The 18280-nt window shown below is 42.4% G+C and overlaps 1 protein-coding gene across 1 annotated transcript in view; it reads left to right on the forward strand.

Annotated features, from left to right (window-relative positions):
• Positions 1-271: 271 nt before the first annotated feature.
• ALK (ALK receptor tyrosine kinase) overlaps positions 272-18280 on the forward strand; it is a 693809-nt gene continuing 675800 nt past the window's right edge. The window contains exon 1 of the mRNA XM_058551519.1: positions 272-1717. Coding sequence (XP_058407502.1) covers positions 1045-1717 — 673 coding nt within the window. The 5' untranslated portion in view covers positions 272-1044. The remainder of the gene's footprint in view (positions 1718-18280) is intronic.

Below are 18280 nucleotides of genomic sequence, written 5' to 3' on the forward strand. Positions count from 1 at the left end.
CCGCCCCCGCTGCGGCCGCGGCCCCGCCCCCTCCCAGCGCGCGCTCGCGGCTCCGCCAGCTGCAAGTGGCGGGCACCCAGGCAGATGCGATCGAGCGGCTCTGGGGGCGGCAACGGCGGTAGCAGCTGGCACCTCCCGCCGCCGCTGTCCGGAGGGTCGCGGGGCACCGGGCCGCCTTCTGGCCGCCCTCTGGCCAGCTACCCGAAGTCGCAGAGGCTGCCGATGGATGAGGAGGGGGCCGCGAGATTTCGGCTTCTCTTTCCGCTTTCGTTCCGCTTCTGCCTCCGGGGCCGCTTTGGTGTCGGAGAACTCTAAGGAGACGAGACGCGGGAGGAGAGCAAGGACGCTGCAAACTTGCGAGGCAGCGGCCTGAGCATCTGCTTCACAGCGCGGGGGTTCAATTCTGGCCCAGAAGTTCAGCGAGCAGTGCAGTCCGAAGACTCCCCGCTGCGGAAGGTCGCAGGAGGGTGCGCCAGAAAGCAGCCCGTACCCTCGGTTCCTCCCCAGACGAGAGAGAGGAGCTCAGAGGAACGGAAAGGAGCGCAGGAGGCGTCCAGGACAGCAGACACCAGCTCGGAGCCGCCGTTCCCAGCTGGAAAGTTGCTGAGGCTTGGAGGCTGCTCGAGAGCGGACAGACCGCAGCTCAGGCCGCGGGGGGCGGGACAGGACGCTACCCAATTGCCACCTCCCTTCGACCATAGTAGTTGCTCTCTTTCCAGAGCGCAGCGAGCCACAGACGGGGGCGCGGCTCTCGGCGCGGCGCGCGAAAGGCACAGGGTCCCAGCTGCGAAGCCCTTCGCGCTTCAGGGTCTCTTGACACGCCCCTGAGCTTCCAGACCCGCTTTATTGAGACTCCTGCTCGCCTCCTTGCAATTGGTGGAAAGCAAGAGAATCCAGTGCACGCACAATCCCCCAGAGATCAGGTGGAAGGAGCCATTCAGGACCAAGGACTGTTAGGAGCCCCTTCCCATTTCGGGGGAAGCGAAGGCGAGGCTGGATCCCGGAGAGTCAGGAGACTAGTATAAGCAACCCTCCTCTGGCGGGATGGGAGCTATAGGACTCCTATGGCTGCTGCTACCGCTGCTTCCAGCGGCAGCTTCGGGCTCCGGGACCGGGACGGGGACCGGAATCGGCCAGCTCGTGGGCTCACCAGCCGTGGGGCCGGCGCTGCAGCCCCGGGAGCCGCTCAGCTACTCGCGCCTGCAGAGGAAGAGCCTGGCCGTGGACTTCGTGGTGCCCTCGCTCTTCCGCGTCTATGCCCGGGACCTGCTGCTGCCGCCGCCGTCCTCCTCGGAGCCGAGGGCCGGCCGGCTGGAGGCGCGCGGCTCGCTGGCTCTCGACTGCGCCCCACTGCTTAGGCTGCTGGGGCCACGGCCGGGGGTCTCCGGCTCGCCTGCCCCGGCCCCGGCACGGACGCTGTCCAGGGTGCTGAAGGGCGGCTCCGTTCGCAAGCTCCGGCGCGCTAAGCAGCTGGTGCTGGAGCTGGGAGAGGCGGCGATCCTTGAGGGCTGCGCCGGGCCCCCAGAGGAGGCTGCTGCGGGGCTGCTCCAATTCAACCTCAGCGAGCTGTTCAGCTGGTGGATTCGCCACGGCGAAGGGCGGCTGAGGATCCGCCTGATGCCTGAGAAGAAGGCGTCGGAAGTGGGCAGAGAGGGAAGGCTGTCCGCGGCGATCCGTGCTTCCCAGCCCCGCCTTCTCTTCCAGATCTTTGGGACCGGTGAGCAGCTCTCGCATGAGCGTGTCGGGATTTGATTTTTAGTCACATCAATTTGCAATCACTATCAACTAACCCCCGTTTCCAAAACCTCAGCCTCTGGTTCTTAGCCCTCTTTCCCTCTTTCGCAAACCTTCTCCCCCAGTTAGATCATATTTTCTCCCCGAACGCAGTCAGTCCCCAGGGTCTTCCTTCCTCTCCAGCAACCAAGTTGGGAGAAAAGTTTCCTGGCAGAATTGCAGAATGCCTCCTTCTACCGACTTATACAAGGTCCCAGCCAAAACTGGGTTTCCTTGTTCCAGGGCCCCTGGGACAGTTGAAATGCCCCTATTACTTCGATGTTCCAAGCTTAGTTCTAGATCTCAAAACTATTGCCCTTCTTCCCTCCTCCTATTCCTCTTTTCTGTCAGCACAGATTTGGGGAATTTGGTACACTTTCTCAGGGAATATAGAATTCCTCTTCATATTTTGAATCCTACTCAGCTGTCCCCTCCAAATGCTGGCTTACCTAGGGATTGCCTCTGCTTCATTAATTCATTCTGCCCACCCCTCCACCCCAGTCTGCTATCCATTCTCAGACTCTTGTTCTTCCTCTCAGATGTCGTTGAGAGAACCCCAGAGGAACTAAGGGGCAGGGGACTGGAGGGAGATGTGGAGAGAGGGGGCTAAGTTGCCAAGATTGTCTTGCTTTCGGGGAGTTACTGTGAAGCCAGGGAGAGACAATAGTTGATTTCCCTGCCTTTCTTCCCCTGCCCCCTCCCTTCCCTCCAATTCTTAGCTTGAATGTCTGCAGCAGCAGCTCTGGATGACAGTCTCTGGCAGGCCTGTTTCACTGCAGATCTCTCTGCTGGAGACTCCTGAAATGAGGTTTCTGTTTCATCTCCTTCTCATTTTCTTCTCATATTCACTGAGTTGGGGGTGTGTGTACAGGCACTTACTTCTAACTCTTCCCATAGTATCCTTTGACTGGAAATCCAGGTGGTTTTCAATGGATATTTCTCTTGTAAGACCACTGGGGAAAGACTTGTGAATGAAATATACAATGTAAATGAAGGAGACAGCACAGAAAAGAAATCATGCCTTTTAAAAGCCTACACTAATTCCATTGAGCAAACCCAGTTTCTTTTCTATCATTCTCATCGCCAGAAATAAATGAAATTCTTATGCTCCACTGGTTACTAATGTCTAGTATTAATTGGATGGAAAGCATTGAAAAAGGCCCATTGTAGAGCTACAAGTATCTCCCATGCTTGTCCCAACACACACACACATTCCCACATACACCCAATACTCTCATGCAGGAGAGATATTCAGAAGCTGAGGTTCCTCAGCCATTGCACAGAACACATACTGGTATGTGGTCCCCAAGGAAAACAGAGTATGGATGCATATTTCAGCATTGGCATTAGTGGCATTGGCCTCTAAAATGACCCCTTTGTGTTCAATGTTTGAATTTATATTAGTCCATAGTAAGAGGCAGGGTCTGATGAGTTTAATAGTGCCTTCTGTGAGCTGAGATAGGAGACCAATACTGTTGTCTCACCACAGATACTTTTGTAAAGAACAGCAGTGCTTTAAAGTCATTGTGGCTTCTGTGGTTTATACATGCAACATTCTCTTTTAGTGCCTAATGTTTTTGTAATGGATATAAAAATGACTTCTCTAAAAATGCAGATTTTCTTTCACTTTCATGTCTATGAGCATCTCTGGAGCTTTCCCATCATCTCTTGTTAAATGACCATAGGTCCCAGTAGTCTATATCAGCTATTGTCAGATGTTGGTGACAGGAAAAAGGGGTCTTTTCTGCAGCCCTGAACTTGCCTACTGTATACAAGCAGGTAGCGTGAAGTTATCAGTGGATGTCTCTAAAGAGTCCCACGCTTAGTGCATTTGAAGAATATATTCCAGTCAAGCCTTAGATAAGGAGTTGAAGCTGCTGAGTGGGAGAGTTTCATGTAGAAAGGAGTGTGCTCCAAGAGCTGCTCTCCCACTGGCAGTAGGGAAGCACTATGAGCATCCCAAGTCCTCCCTCAGCAGCTCAGTCCACTTGGCAGCTGGACGAAGCCCTTATGCATCATTTGACACATCTAGCAATGCTGGTTTCAGAAAGAGCCAGGATTCTGCCATTAAAAGGCTAGAAATTTTGGCTAAGCATTTTTCAGTAGGATTGGGATCAAATGATTATTGATGGGATCAAATAAGACACTAAGTGTAACTGGATGAGCTCCCCGTGACCTCGAGAGATACAAGCAGTTTGTTGAAAAGCACTTCGGGCCTTGTGGTGATCACACTTGGAACAGGCTGGACTCTCCTGCTCTGAGACATATGCTGTCTTCAGTTAGGCAGCTGGCCATGCAGGACTAGCATCTCACCTTACCACTGCCTCCCTAGCCTCATTCGGATACAGCCTCCACTGCAGACCTCCCCATGGAGGGGGTACACACACCCCGCTATATCATGTTTCATGTTTGGGGCAACATATATCATTGTGGTTCCATTCATTTTCTTGTATGAAAATTCAAGCTTAGGTTCTCTCACTTGGATTGATTTTGCTATTTATCATGTTTGAGGAAATGGGTTTTTTCTTTTTATATAGGCTCTGATTTATAGAAAAGGCATTTAACTCTTCTGTAACATAGGATCTTCAATTATACAAAGGGAAAATAGGCACAACTCAGCTTATTTCTCCCTGCTTCTGCCCAAGTGATTGGTGGTCTTGTCTAGAGGAACACAGGCATGCTGATGGGGCTATATGTGGGGAGGGAAGAGAGGAGGATGGGTGTTCTGCCACTCCTTGTGGTGAGGGGCTTAGGGCAGCCCATTTTTCTCACACTAAAGAGAGCTTCCTAAACCTGAGCAGGACCATGACTAGGGATGTGGTAAAAATGGAAAAGCAGCCAGTCAGGACAAAGCAATACCTTCATATTTCTTGTGGTTTGGGCTGTCTGAGAGGACAAAAGGATGTCTGAGAGGCCTTATAATGCATGACATGCTAATGGTTTTTCTTTGTGGGCTGCTTTGAATTTGTAAATGGGATCAGTGTTTCAAAGTCTGAGGCAGTTCCCCAGAGCACCTGTTCATGGAGAAGAGGTAGAGAGACAGTTGCTGGGACTGTATGAATGGTAGTGCTCCATCCTGGGACAGCCCAAACCTCAGAAAAGATGTTTGCCTGGAGGCTACCACATTGCCTACAGCTCCGCTTTGTATTCTGTTTTGTAGATGTTCTGACACCTTGCTTCTGTCATCCCCCAGGCTGATGATGACCTGTGGGATAGGAGGGCTTGTTTCCCTGTAAACACCTCCCTTCTCACTCCAGGAAAGGGGATATATGACTGGGGACTTTACATGTACTATGGAGAGGCCTGAGCAATTTAGAGAGGATGTATGCAATGCAATATACCTGACCATTGACCTCACATGTCTGTCAGTCCCTTCCCATTTCATTTCTGGAGAGGGCAAAGAGAGCAAAGGAAGATAGAGAGGAAATTGGAGCTCTCAGAAGGGATATCAGTTATTGGAGGTGAATTGGGAGAGTTGGAACTAATCCAGAGAAGAGCAGAAAGCTGATTTAAGAGTTGAAGGGACTGATTTATGATGAAAGATGAAAAGAATTAAATATATATGGCTGGGCTAAGAGGTGATGAAGGGAAAGCCATGGTAACAATCTACAAATCTCTGAGGAGGGAGAGTGGCAGTGAAGGAGATGAGTTATTTAGTGTGGCCCATAGAAGTAACAGGATGAGACTTGCGGAAGGAAACTTCAGGTTGAATATCAGGGAAAGCTTATTTTCTGAAATTGATATTCCTCTGACTATGGAATGGAATTCCAAGAGGGCAAAGAGTAAGGTGAGATGTGGGTCAGACAAGCCACAGCATTCATAATTAATCAGTTCTGTATTTTCAAATGCTGAGAAGCCGCAACAGACAGGAGAGCTGGGATAGGGAACAGCAGCAGGAACCAGGATATTTTGGGATACAACTGTTGAGAGCCTTTGGGTATTGGTGTTTCCAGGGGGAGAAGAAAAGAATTTCATATGTACGTTTGAAGTTGGTAGGAAGCACTTACAGAAGAATTGTTAGTGGAAAAAATATTTTGAAATTACTGGGCTTATTCTTCCCTACCCCCAGATTAAACACAGAGTATCTTTATGGGGTGCTGTCTGTACATCCAGTCAGGGGAGGCACACTCACCAGAGCATTATACGTCTAATACACAGCTATAGGTGTGTGCGGCATTGAGTCATTGGGCAAGGCAGAAGATACCTGGGTCTTGAGATGATGAGATCAGTTCTAGATTTAGTGGACTCCTACTGGCTACCTGAAAACCCTTTGAAATGCTGAGAATATAAATGGCCATGTAAAAGATGAAGTTCATCTAAATCCAGTTGATCCCTTCACAAATCAAAACCTGGAAAAAGAAGGTCCATAAGGAGTTCGTGTGTGGGGTGTGGGAGGAGAGTGTTATCATTAATAAAAATGAATGCCTTTATAAGGAAGTTTGTCTGCTGAAGGTCGGGAGGGACTGGCCTGCAGGTGGGAGAAGAGAGGGAGAGTTGGGTCAGCAGAAGTTGCAGCTCCCTGCCGCTCTTAGGATTACTGCCCGATAACCTCACTTCATGGAAATTTGCCCAGCCTGACTGATAAAGGACATTTTGCTTTCCTTTATAACCATTATTAATGTCCTGTTACAGTTGTGTGGAACTTTACAATTTATAAAGTACTTTCACATTTATTATTTTTACCAATCCTACAGTAGGCAGGGCAAGTATTTGCTTTATTTTATAAATGGAGTAACTGGAATCCAGACATTTGATAACATTTTCTAAGGTTATACATGTAGAAAGTGGTAGACCTGACACTTTCATTTATGTGTTGAGAAGCTTTGAGATGCTAGGTGCTGTGCTAGGTACTCACTAGGACCACAGATCTCCTGGCCTTCATATCAAGCCTCTTCCCACTAAGGGAATCATCTCAAGGTGCCCATTATAAACAACCAAGACATGTAAATAGATGAAAAGCTTTACATTATCCTTGTCAAAAGGCCATGCAACAAATATTTGGTGGTCAATAACCATGACTTGGAAAAATTCTTTAAGATCTTTGAGGCCCAGTTTCATCATTAGAAAAATGGGGATCGTCGTCTCAAGATGTTGTCGTGGAGAGTAAATTAGATGATACACGTAAATCCTTAACCCAGTGCCTGACACATAATAAATATGAAGCTCTATCAATATGAAGCATATGGTTTTCCCTAGCAGCAGCAAAACCCCAGTGTCTGGTTGAGTAGATTTTGCACTCTACAACTCCAAGAGTTGCATGTACATTTTAGTCTATTTGAATGGTGCCATCTGGAGTGGTGCACTTCCATTGTGTGGCCGTATGTGGCAGCAGTTGTGATTCTATGGGTTCCCCATGCAACTAGTTTCTATTGTCTCACCACGGAAGGCCTGTCTTTCCCAGAAATGTGGACGAAGAGGAAGATCGAGGTGTGGTATTTACTTCATTTCTATTAACTAATATCCTCTTGTAGGTCTTTTGATCCTGGATTCAGTCCAAAGATTCAAGCAACATATTCACAATCCAATTCTTTTTTCTTCTACAGAAAGAAACTAAGCCTTAACTTTATGAAAGTATGAAATTGAACACTGATGAAGAACAAGATAGAGGCATTACAGAAGAGTAGTTTTGTCAAGCGGAAAGCAAGGGAGAGATGGAAAGCACCAACTGGTTAATGGACATAAGCCCATTAAGAGCAGTTAAATCTTTGAGATTTCATGGAGACACACAGCCCAGGGACTTGAGTGGGAGGCTGCCTCATGAAAGTGCTTCAACCTAAAAGAGGCTGTTAAGCATCCACACAGCATTTTATAGGGGGCGTTTTTTATGAGCCATAGCTGAGCCATTGCCTCCAAAAGACACACATGAACATCATTTCTGCTTGGGAATAGATGAAGAATAGGGCATGTTGGTGAGGATGGTTATAGGTCCAGGGGTCATATGGAGAGAGCTGCCCTATGGACGCCTTCTTCCTTAGAGACATTGTGTAGTCCTCTGGTCTAGGCTGTGGCCAGTGTTTCTTAACTTAGTGATGGCCTAGGCTCTTTCACACAGGTCAAGGTGTGAGGGAAAAGCAGTTAAAAGACAGTGTTGGCTTGGGGTGAGGTGATGAGAGGGTGGGAGGTACCCCAGCAACTTTTTTGGTGAGCCAGATTTCTCAGAACAACTTCTTTATCTTCAGCAAATCTTGTGGTTAACTTTCCAGCTGGGCTGTTCTGAGTTTGGGTTCTTTCCCAGGAAAATTCTATCAGATTCACTTGGTAATATAACGTCGGCATTCCAGAAAGTGGGAGGTCCCAGAAGAGGGCTCAAGGAGAGCTCCCTTGGGGCAGATACACCCAACCATGTGGTTAATTAAGAGTCTTTGTTCCTTGAACCTTCCCTTTCTGGCTAATTAACAACAGACGCATGGAGAGGTAGGCAGTCAGAATTTCCTGGGGTAAGGAAAAGGCTAAAGGGAAGGTATGAGGGGCCTGCCCCACGGCTTGGAGGTTGAGTGCGCGCGCTCCGCTACTGGAAGCCTGGGTTCGGATCCCCGGTGCACACCAACGCACCGCTTGTCCAGCCATGCTGAGGCGGCATCCCACATACAGCAACTAGAAGGATATGCAACTATGACATACAACTATCTACTGGGCCTTTGGGGAGAAAAAGGGAAAAAAAGGAGGAGGATTGGCAACAGATGTTAGCTCAGGGCTGGTCTTCCTCAGCAAAAGGAGGAGGATTGGCATGGATGTTAGCTCAGGGCTGATCTTCCTCACACACACACACACACACACACACACACGCAAACACACACACACACACACACAAAGGAAATCTAAGCAAGTTTGAAGGAAATCAGGGAAATAGCCAAAGGAAATCGGAAGGAAAATTTAAACCATTAACTATGTTTTTCTTTTCCTCTGATTTATTCAGTTTTCATTGGAATATGGGTTCATGAGGGTGGGTGTGGGCAGGACTCTTCATAGATCCTTTCCACATTCTCAGCCTCGATCATTAAAGTAAGTGTTCTATGGTGGAGAGAACACTAAATTAGGAGGTAGAAGACTTAGATTCTCTTATGATATTTGCCTTTTATTAGCTTTGGAATCTTGTACAACTCCCTTAAACTTGTTGAGCCTCTGGGTCTTTGCTCCTAAAGGAGATAATACAGACCTTGGCTTGGCTACCTCGTGGAGTCACTACGAGCATCGTATGATACAACCTAAGTGGAAAGCTCCAGTCTGGATTATTCAGAAATAAATATATAATGCAGTAGAAAAATGAATACACAAGATCATGAAAAGTGCTGAGATTCTGCTTCATCCATTCACGGTTTCAACCAACTCTTGGCATTAGGAGGAGCAGTACAAGGTCCCAGCTTTGAGGCCAGTGTTGGGGTTCAGTTAATAGCCCAGCAGCCCTGAAAAGGGGTTGTGTGACCCCTCCCCAAGGTTTCTCAGAGTGAGGTCTTTCCATTGAAGTCATTTTGCCCAATTCCAGACTTTTCTGGAAATGAATCTCTGGTAGTGAGACACAGGGACCTGCATTTTAACAACAGAACATGATTTTTTTTTAAATTGAGGGATTACAAATACAATTGAGTGCATTAATCTTGTGTACAGCTTGCTGATCATTCACATATGCAACATTTGTATAATCACCATCCAGATAAAGAAAGAGAACATTTCTAGCACCCCAGAAAGTTCCCTCCTGTCTTTTCCAGTCTGTATCCACGCCCCACCCAAGGTAACTATCCTTCTGATTTCCACATCACCAATTAGTTTTTCCTGTTCTTGAACTTCATGTAGATGGAATCATACTTATGCACTCCTGTTTGTCTGGCTTCTTTTAGTCAGCATGATTTCTGTGAGATTCATCAATGTTGCTGTATGTACCACATTCTTTCTTTTTTTTTAATTGCTGTGTTGTATTCCTTTATATAAATGTAAGACCATTTATTTATCCATTTTCCTTTTTGTTTTTCCTACTAATGAATTAGATTTTTGGGAAATCAAAAGTAAAAGTCTATTGCAATTAATGGGTAGAATAAGTCACAGATGTGGGGTTGAAGCCCTGCTCTACCATTTATTGGCCTAATGCTATTTATTTTCTTTGCTTTGAACTTCAGTTTTCTTATTTGTAAAGTGAGAAAAATAATACCCATCTCCTCGGGTTGTGAGAATTAAAGAGGATAAGACATGTAGTAGGCTCTCACACACACTTGGTATTCAGCAAGTGTTAGTTTTCCCCCCCAGTTCTTCATTACATTTTTTTCCCTTGGTGGCCAGAATAGATCCTTCAAAAACTTCCTGGAGGAGGGAAGCAGAACCTTTTTGCAAGTGAGGTCCTTCACTCACAGAGGGAAAAGGAACAACCAAGGGCTAAGTTACATGTAATAATTTTTAATAAATAAATTTATTTATAAATAAATAAAATAATTTTAATAAAACACAAGTATTTCCTACACTCAGTTTTAAAATTAATAAAGAAAATACACTATTCAATAAATAAATCAAAACTTTAAAAAACTCTCTGATCTTATATTCAGATCAGTTAAGAGAAAAAAGTATAGAGGAGACAGAAAAAGATGGACAGAAACACAACCACATGTACATAAAGAGAGAGACAAAAATGACTGAGAATGACAGAGATACAAGTGGAGACACCGAGAGAAGAATGTATAAGAAGAGGCGACCCAGGAAAATCGAAGACAGGAATTATCTCATGGACACTGAGATGCATAGATATAGAAAAAGAGACTAAAAGAGTGACAGAAAGAGAATGAGAGTAGAAGAGGAAAGCAGAGTGAGGAAACACGTGATTATTTTTGTCCTGGAAGGATTCTGACAAATCTGATTTTGGCGTCAAAATCTGCACTCTGAATCTACGTTCTCAATTTTATTGAGGTATAATCCACTTACAATACAATGCACCTGTTTTAAGTGTACAGTTTGATTTGTTTTATAAATTTATACACCTGTGTAGCCACCATCCTAATTAGGATATAGAACATTTCTGTCAACCCCCAAAAGGTCCTTCTCGACCTTTTGCAGTGAATGCCCTACACTTCCTGCTGTAGGCAACTTCTGATTTGATTTCTATCACAATAGATTAGTTCTGTCTGTTCTGGAGGTTCATATAAATGGAATCATACAGTATATTTTTTTTTCATGTCTGGCTTCTTTCACTTAGAATTCTAACGCTTTTAAGATTTATTTGTGTAGTTGTGTGTATTAGTAGTTCGTTTCTTTTTATTGCTGAATAGTATTCCATTGTATGAGTATACCACAACTTGTTTATCCATTCATCTTGTGATGGTTGATTCCAGTTTGGGGCTTTCATGAATAAAAGCTGTTGTGAACATTTTGTGTACAAGTCCTTTTGTGGACATACGTTGTCACTTCTTTTAAATCCATTATGGAATTGCTGCATTGTATGGTAAATGTATGTTTAATTTTATAAGAAGTTGACAAACTGTTTTTCCAAGTAGTTGTAGCATTTTACATTCCCACCAGTAATGTCTGAGAGTTCCCCTTGCCCCATTTCCTTGAAAATACTTCGTGTTGTCTAAGTGTGGTGGCATCTCATGGTTTTAATTTACATTTCTTCTGTATTGGTTCTCTAATATTGCATAGGAAGTCACCCCAAAAGTTAGTGGCTCAAAATAATAACAATAATAATTTATTATCCTTTATAGTTTCTGTAAGTTAGGAATTCGGGAACAGCTTGGCTGAGTGATGTTTGCTTGGAGTCTTTCGTGATTATAGTCAGATATCAGCCAAGGCTGACGTCATAGTAAACCTTGACTGGGGCTGCAGGATCCTCTTACAAGGCTGGCAAGCTGGTGCTGACTGTGGGTGGGTGGTCTCGGTTCTTCTCCAGGTGGTCCTCTCCACAGTGCTGCGGGAACATCCTTATGACATGGTGTCTGGCTTCCCTCAGAGTGAGCATGTATTGAGATGATCATATAGTTTTTCTTCTTTATTTTGCAAATATGATGACTTACACTGTTTGATTTTCAAATGTGGAGTTAGCTTTACATTCCCAGGATAAACTCCACAGAGTCATGTCATATTATCCTTTTACATATTGCTGGATCCATTCACTAATATCTTGTTGAGGATTTCTGCATATATTCATGATGGTTATTGGCCTGTGACAGGCTCTAGGGTCTGGCTAATGCTGGGCTCGTCAAATGAGTTGGAAAGTGCTCCCTGTTCTATTTTTCTTGGAAGAGAATTGTAATTTTTTCTTTCTTGAATATTTTTTAGTAGAATTTGCCACTGAAGCCACTTTGGCCTGGTGTAGTCTTTGTTGGAAAGTTTTAAATTACTAATTAGATTTATTTAATGATAATTATAGGATTATTCAGGTTATCTATTTCTTTTTGAGTGAACTTTAGTAGTTTGACTCCTTCAAGAAATTGGTTCATCTAAGTTATTGAATGAATTAACGCAAGTTAAGTTGTTCATAATATTCCCTTATTATTTTTTACGTTTGTAAGCTCAGTAGTGATCTCCTCTCTTTCATACTCGATATTGGCAATTACATCCTCTCTCTCTTTTCTTCATGGTCATTCTGGCTAGACCATTGCCAATTTTATTGTTTTGGTTTTTTCCCCCCAAAAAAGGGCTTTTTGTGATAGTGATTTCTTCTATTATTTTTCTTATTTTAATTTCATTGATTTCTTCTCTTATTTTGTTACCTTTCCTTCATTTTGTTTGCCTTTGGTTAAATCTGCTCTTCTTGTTTCTAGTTTCTTGAGGTGAAAGCTTAGATCATTGGGAACATGTAACGCTAAAAATTAACTCCGATAACTATTTTAGCTGCACCTCAAGAATTTCATCATGCTGTGATGAAATTTCATTCGCATTCAATTAAAAATATTTTTGGGGGCCTGCCTGGTGGCGTAGCGGTTAAGTGCGCGCGCTCCACTTCAGCGGCCCAGGGTTCGCAGGATCGCATCCTGGGTGTGCACTGACGCACCGCTTATCAAACCATACTGTGGCGGCATCCCATATAAAGTAGAGGAAGATGGGCATGGATGTTAGCCCGGGACCAATCTTTCTCAGCAAAAAGAGGAGGATTGGCATCGGATGTTAGCTCAGGGCTAATCTTCCTCACAAAAAATATATATATATATATTTTCTAATCTTCCATTTGAGTTTTTCTTTGACCCACGGTTATTTATAAGTGTGCTTTATTTCTGAATATTTGGGGATTTTCCAGATTTCTTTCTTTTACTGATTTCTAGTATAATTCTGATACATCTGAGATCATACTTGGTTTGATTTCAGTTATTTAAAATTTGTTAAGGTTTGTTTTATGGCTCAGAATATGGTCTCTCGTTGAAGGTTCCATGCATACTTGAAAAGAACATATTTTTTGCTGTTGTTGGGTGGAGTGTTCAATCAATGCCAATTAGGTCAATTTGGTTACTAGTGTTGTTTTGGTCTTTTCTATATTTACTGATTTTCTGCGTGTTTGTTACATGTATTACCAATGGAGGAGTGCTAAAGTCTCAAAGTTTTTGTTTGTGTCTCTTTCTCCTTTCAATGCTATCATTTTTTGCTTCATGTATTTCGAAGCTCTATTATTAGGTGCTTACACATGTAGAATTGTGGTGCCTTCTTGGGCCGGCCCCGTGGCTTAGTAGTTAAGTGCGTGCGCTCCACTGCTGGCGGCCTGGGGTTTGGATCCTGGGCGCGCACCGCCACACCGCTTCTCCGGCCATGCTGAGGCCGCGTCCCACATACAGCAACTAGAAGGACGTGCAGCTATGACATACAACTATCTACTGGGGCTTTGGGGGGGGGAAGAAAGAATTGTGGTGCCTTCTTGATGATTTGACTTTTCTATTATTATATAATATCTCTTTTTATCCCTGGTGATATTCATATTTTGAAGGGTTTTTTTTTGATTGATATTAGTATAGCCACTCCAGGTTTCTTTTGATTAGTGCTTGCATGGTATATCTGTTCCATCCTTTTACTTTTAATCTATTTATTTATTTAAAGTGGGGTTTCTTATAGAAAATGTGTAGTTGGATCTAATTTTAATACAACCTCACAAAGTCTGTCTTTTACTTGGTGTATTAGGCCACTTATATTTAATGTTATAATTGACGTGATTGGATTTAGGTCTACCATTTTATTATTATTGTTTTTCTCTCTGCTTTTTGTTCTTCTCTTGTCTCTTTCCTGACATCTTTTGGGTTATTTGAATATTGTTTAGTATTTCAGTTTAATTTATCTATCGTTTTGGCTATATCTCTTCGTATTGTTATTTTAGTGGTTGCTCTGGACGTTACATATATATGTAATATATGTGTGTGTGTATATATATATATATCTTTCATCGTCTACTTTGAGTTGACATTTTACTATTTCACTACACAGTCCTTTACTGCAGGGTCTCTTTACCCTCCCCCTTTATGTTATAGTTGTCATATGTGTTCTATCTACATAATTTAAAACCCTGCTAGACAACTTTTATAAATTTTTTTTTTGCTTTCAGCAGTTATACATATTTTTAAAAACTTAAGAGGAGAAAACTGGTTCTTTATATTTACCCAGATATATACCATTTCTCTTGCTTTTCCTTCTTCCTGAAGTTCCAATTTTCCCTATTTTATCATTTTCTTTTAACATAAGGAACTTCCTTTTGCATTTCTTTTAGAACAAGGCTTCTGGCAATAAATTCTTTTAGTTTTCCTTTATTTGAGAATGTCCTATTTCACTTTTATTTCTGAAGTATATTTTTACTGGGCACAGAATTCTGGGTTGACAGTTCTTTTCTTTTTGCATGTTAAGAATGCTGTTCCTCTGTCCTTCATAATTTCTAATGAGCATTCTACCAGTAAATTGTTCTCTATATGTAGCTGTTTTCAAGATTTTTTTTCTTTGTCTTGGTTTTCAGAAGTTTGATTATGATGAGTTGTGCCTGATTTTATTTGACTTTATCCTGTTTGCAGTTTGTTGAGATTCTTGAATCTTTAAGTTTATGTCTTTCATAAAATTTGGGTAGTTTTCAGCCATTATTTTCTCATTTTTTTCCTGCACCAGTATCTTGCTCCCCATCACTGAGACTCCAATTACACAGCTATTAAACCTTTTGATATTGTCTCACATACTTTTGAGGCTCTGCTAGCTCCTTTTTAATGTTTTTTCTCTCTTCTGCAGATTAGACAGTATCTGTGATCTGTCTTCAAGTTTACTAACTCTTCATTTTGCTATAATTTTTTATTTTAGATATTCTACTTTTCAGTTTAAATTTTCCATTTTTAATTAATTTTATGTAATTTATATGATTTAAATAATTTTAAATAATTTCTGTTTACTCACTGAGAACTACCTTTCCATCCATTTGCCACAATGCTAACTTACACATCATGGAATATAGTTATAATGACTTCTTTAAAGTCTTTGCCTGATAATTCCAACATTTACATCATCTTTTTATTAATATTTGTTGATTATCTTCCCCTTTAAGAATTGATTGCATTTTGTTTTTTTGTTTTTTTGTATATTGAGTAATTTTAGATTGTATCCTGGGAATTTTGGAAATTATGTTGTTTGGTCTGAGACTTGGGTGTGGTTTAAATCTTAGTTTTGTTCTCAAAGCCTTTGTTGTGCTGCTTTGAGTCTGTCCACACAATGTACTGCTCAGAGGTGAGCTGGGACCCTGGGCCAGTTTCTTCCTATAATTAGTATGTTTCTTTCTCCAGCTCTCTTCTCTTTGAGTTTCTCCTTAAACTCAGAGTTTTACACACCTGTACTACTATTGCACAGTTCCTGCAACTGGGGTTGCCTCAGTCAAAACAGACAGATAGTAAAGAGAAAGAAAACAGGAATTTCCTCCATACTCTTTGGCCTAAAGGGGCCCCCTTTCTCAGGCGTCTGGCCTGAAATATGTGATTTCTAACAGGGTTTCTGTTAGAGTTTTGGCTGCTGACATCGCCGGCCATGCTGACTCTGCTGAGGGCTCACCATCATGAGAAGAAAGAAAAAAAGAAATGGAGATTTACCTCCGTACGTTCTGGATCACAAAGCCCCATTTTCTGGCTTTTTGGCCAGAAAGAAAGGATTTCTCTGGGAATTTTAGCCGTTCGTGGGACTACCACCATAGCTTTGCTGGGTGCCCACATTTGGCTCGCAGATGCAAGAGAAAAAAGGTAAAAAACTGAAAATTCACCTCCATATATGTTGCTTTTCCAGGATTTGAATCTCTTCCTCCATATTCTCTGGTTTTATTTACTTTTCAGAGTCCCTTAGTAGTCATGTTTTTGTATTTTGTCCAGAGTTTTTGGTTGTAAGCAGCAGGATAAGTAGGATTTAGTGGGCTTACTCCATCTTGGCTGCACTAGAAGTCCCTCATTCCTTTTTTGAATCAGAGTTTCCATCAACAATATTTTTCTTTCAGCATTTAATAGCTGAGGTTGTGCCATTCTTCTGTATTTAAATTCTTTCAGCTTTTGCTGAAAGTGTCTTTCATTTCTGAAGATTTTCACTGGATATACTTTTAGATTGATGGCACTTTAATGATGTTCCATTGTTGCATGGTTTGCTTTGTTTCTGATCAGAAGTCAGAGACTATCTTTATCTATGTTTCCCCTTATGTCTCCCTTCCTTCTCCCCCCACATGGCTGCTTTAGAATTTTGTCTTTATCATTTCAGCAGTTTGGATTATGATGTATCTGGTAGTTTTATTTGTGTTTTTCTTGCTTAGGATTTGTTGAGAGACTCTTGGTTTTGTGGGTTTATATTTTTCATCACATTTGGAAATTTTTCAAATATTTTTTCTGCTCCCCCTTCTTAGTAATCTCATTACAATTTTGTTATATTATTTAACATGTTCTCACATTTCTTTAAGCTGCTGTTCATTTTTTTTCAGCCCTCTTTCTCTCTGTACTTCAGTTTGGATAGTTTTTATTGCTTGTCTTGAAGTTCACTCTCTTTTCTTCTGCAGTGTCTAATCTGCTGATAAACTAACCCATCTAATACATTTTCAACTCCAGAATTTCCACGTCCATTTTTGTTTCTTTCCTTATCATGTTTATGGTTTCTTTAAGTCCTTGAACATATTTATAATAACTGTTTTAAAGTTTTTTCTTTTTTTTTTAATTTAATTAATTAATTTATTTATTTTTCCCCCAAAGCCCCGATAGATAGTTGTATGTCATAGCTGCACATCCATCTAGTTGTTGTATGTGGGACGCGGCCTCAGCATGGCCGGAGAAGCGGTGCATCGGTGCGCGCCCGGGATCCGAACCCGGGCCGCCAGCAGCGGAGCACGCGCACTTAACCACTAAGCCACAGGGCCGGCCCTTAAAGTTTTTTCTGAGGCAATCTGGTACCATGGGAAAGAGCACAGCCATTAGAGTCAGACTGCGTGGGTTCAGATTTTAGTCTTAATGCTTAGAAGCTGGGTTGACCATAGGTAAGTCAGTTACTGTTTCTGTGCTTTAGTTTCCTTAAAATGGTACAAAGAGATTACCTCCCTTGGGGTTGTTGTGAGAATAAATGGGATAATACATAATGCTCTTAGAACAACAGCACCTTGTACCTAATAAGCACTCAACGAATGTTGATTATTATAAAATTATTTTTAAAGTTCTTTTCTGCTAATGAAATTGTTTCCGTCACTTCTGCGTCTGTTTCTATTGCTCAAATTTTTTCTTGGTTAAAGGTCACATTTTCCTGCTTCTTTGCATACCTAGCAATTTTTTTCTTGGATGTTGTTCGTTATAAATATTACTTTGTTGAGTATGTAGATTTTGTTGTTTTCATTTAAAGACTGTTGTTTTGTTTGCCAGGCAGTTAAATTACTTGTCCATCAGTTTAACACTTTCAAGGATTATTGTCAAGCTTTGTTAGAGGGAGTTTAGAGGCACCTTTATTCTATGGTTAGTTTAGGCCTACTCTTAAAGTTTGGCCGTTTTGGGGCGTCTACTGAATGCCTCAAGTGTTCAGTGAGGTTCTCCACTCCGGTTATTACACACTTAAACATTTCCCAACTCTGTGTGAGCTGCAGAAGTTGTTCAGCTTACAATTCCATGATAGATGTTTTTTGTAGCTGTCCTTTGCCTGGCCTTGTGGAATGTACAACTTAATATTCAGCCAAAGACTTAATGTGGCCCCTATGCAGTTTTATGGAGTGTATTCTCTCTGTCTGTCTCTCTTTCTCTCTCTCACTGCCTCTTCTCTGGTTTGCTGCCTGGAAATTCAAGCTGTGTCAGCCTTCTCAAACTCCACTCTCTGTTACCTTATGCCTGTGAGACCACCATGCTCTATTGGGGTTCCTCCTTCCAGCATGGGTGTGGTAAATGCCTGAAGGCAGAAAATCAGGGCAGTACTAGGGCCTACCATATTTATTTTCCCTCTCTCAAAGATTATATTCCTATGCTACTGATTATCCAATAAAAACAGTTTTTTATATATATTTGTCCCCAATTTTATAGCTGTTTATGATAGATGAGCTAGTCCAATGCTTGTTACTCCATAATAACTGGGTGCCTATATGATG

This window comes from Diceros bicornis, chromosome 12, assembly GCF_020826845.1.
Source record: "Diceros bicornis minor isolate mBicDic1 chromosome 12, mDicBic1.mat.cur, whole genome shotgun sequence".
NCBI lineage: Eukaryota > Metazoa > Chordata > Mammalia > Perissodactyla > Rhinocerotidae > Diceros > Diceros bicornis.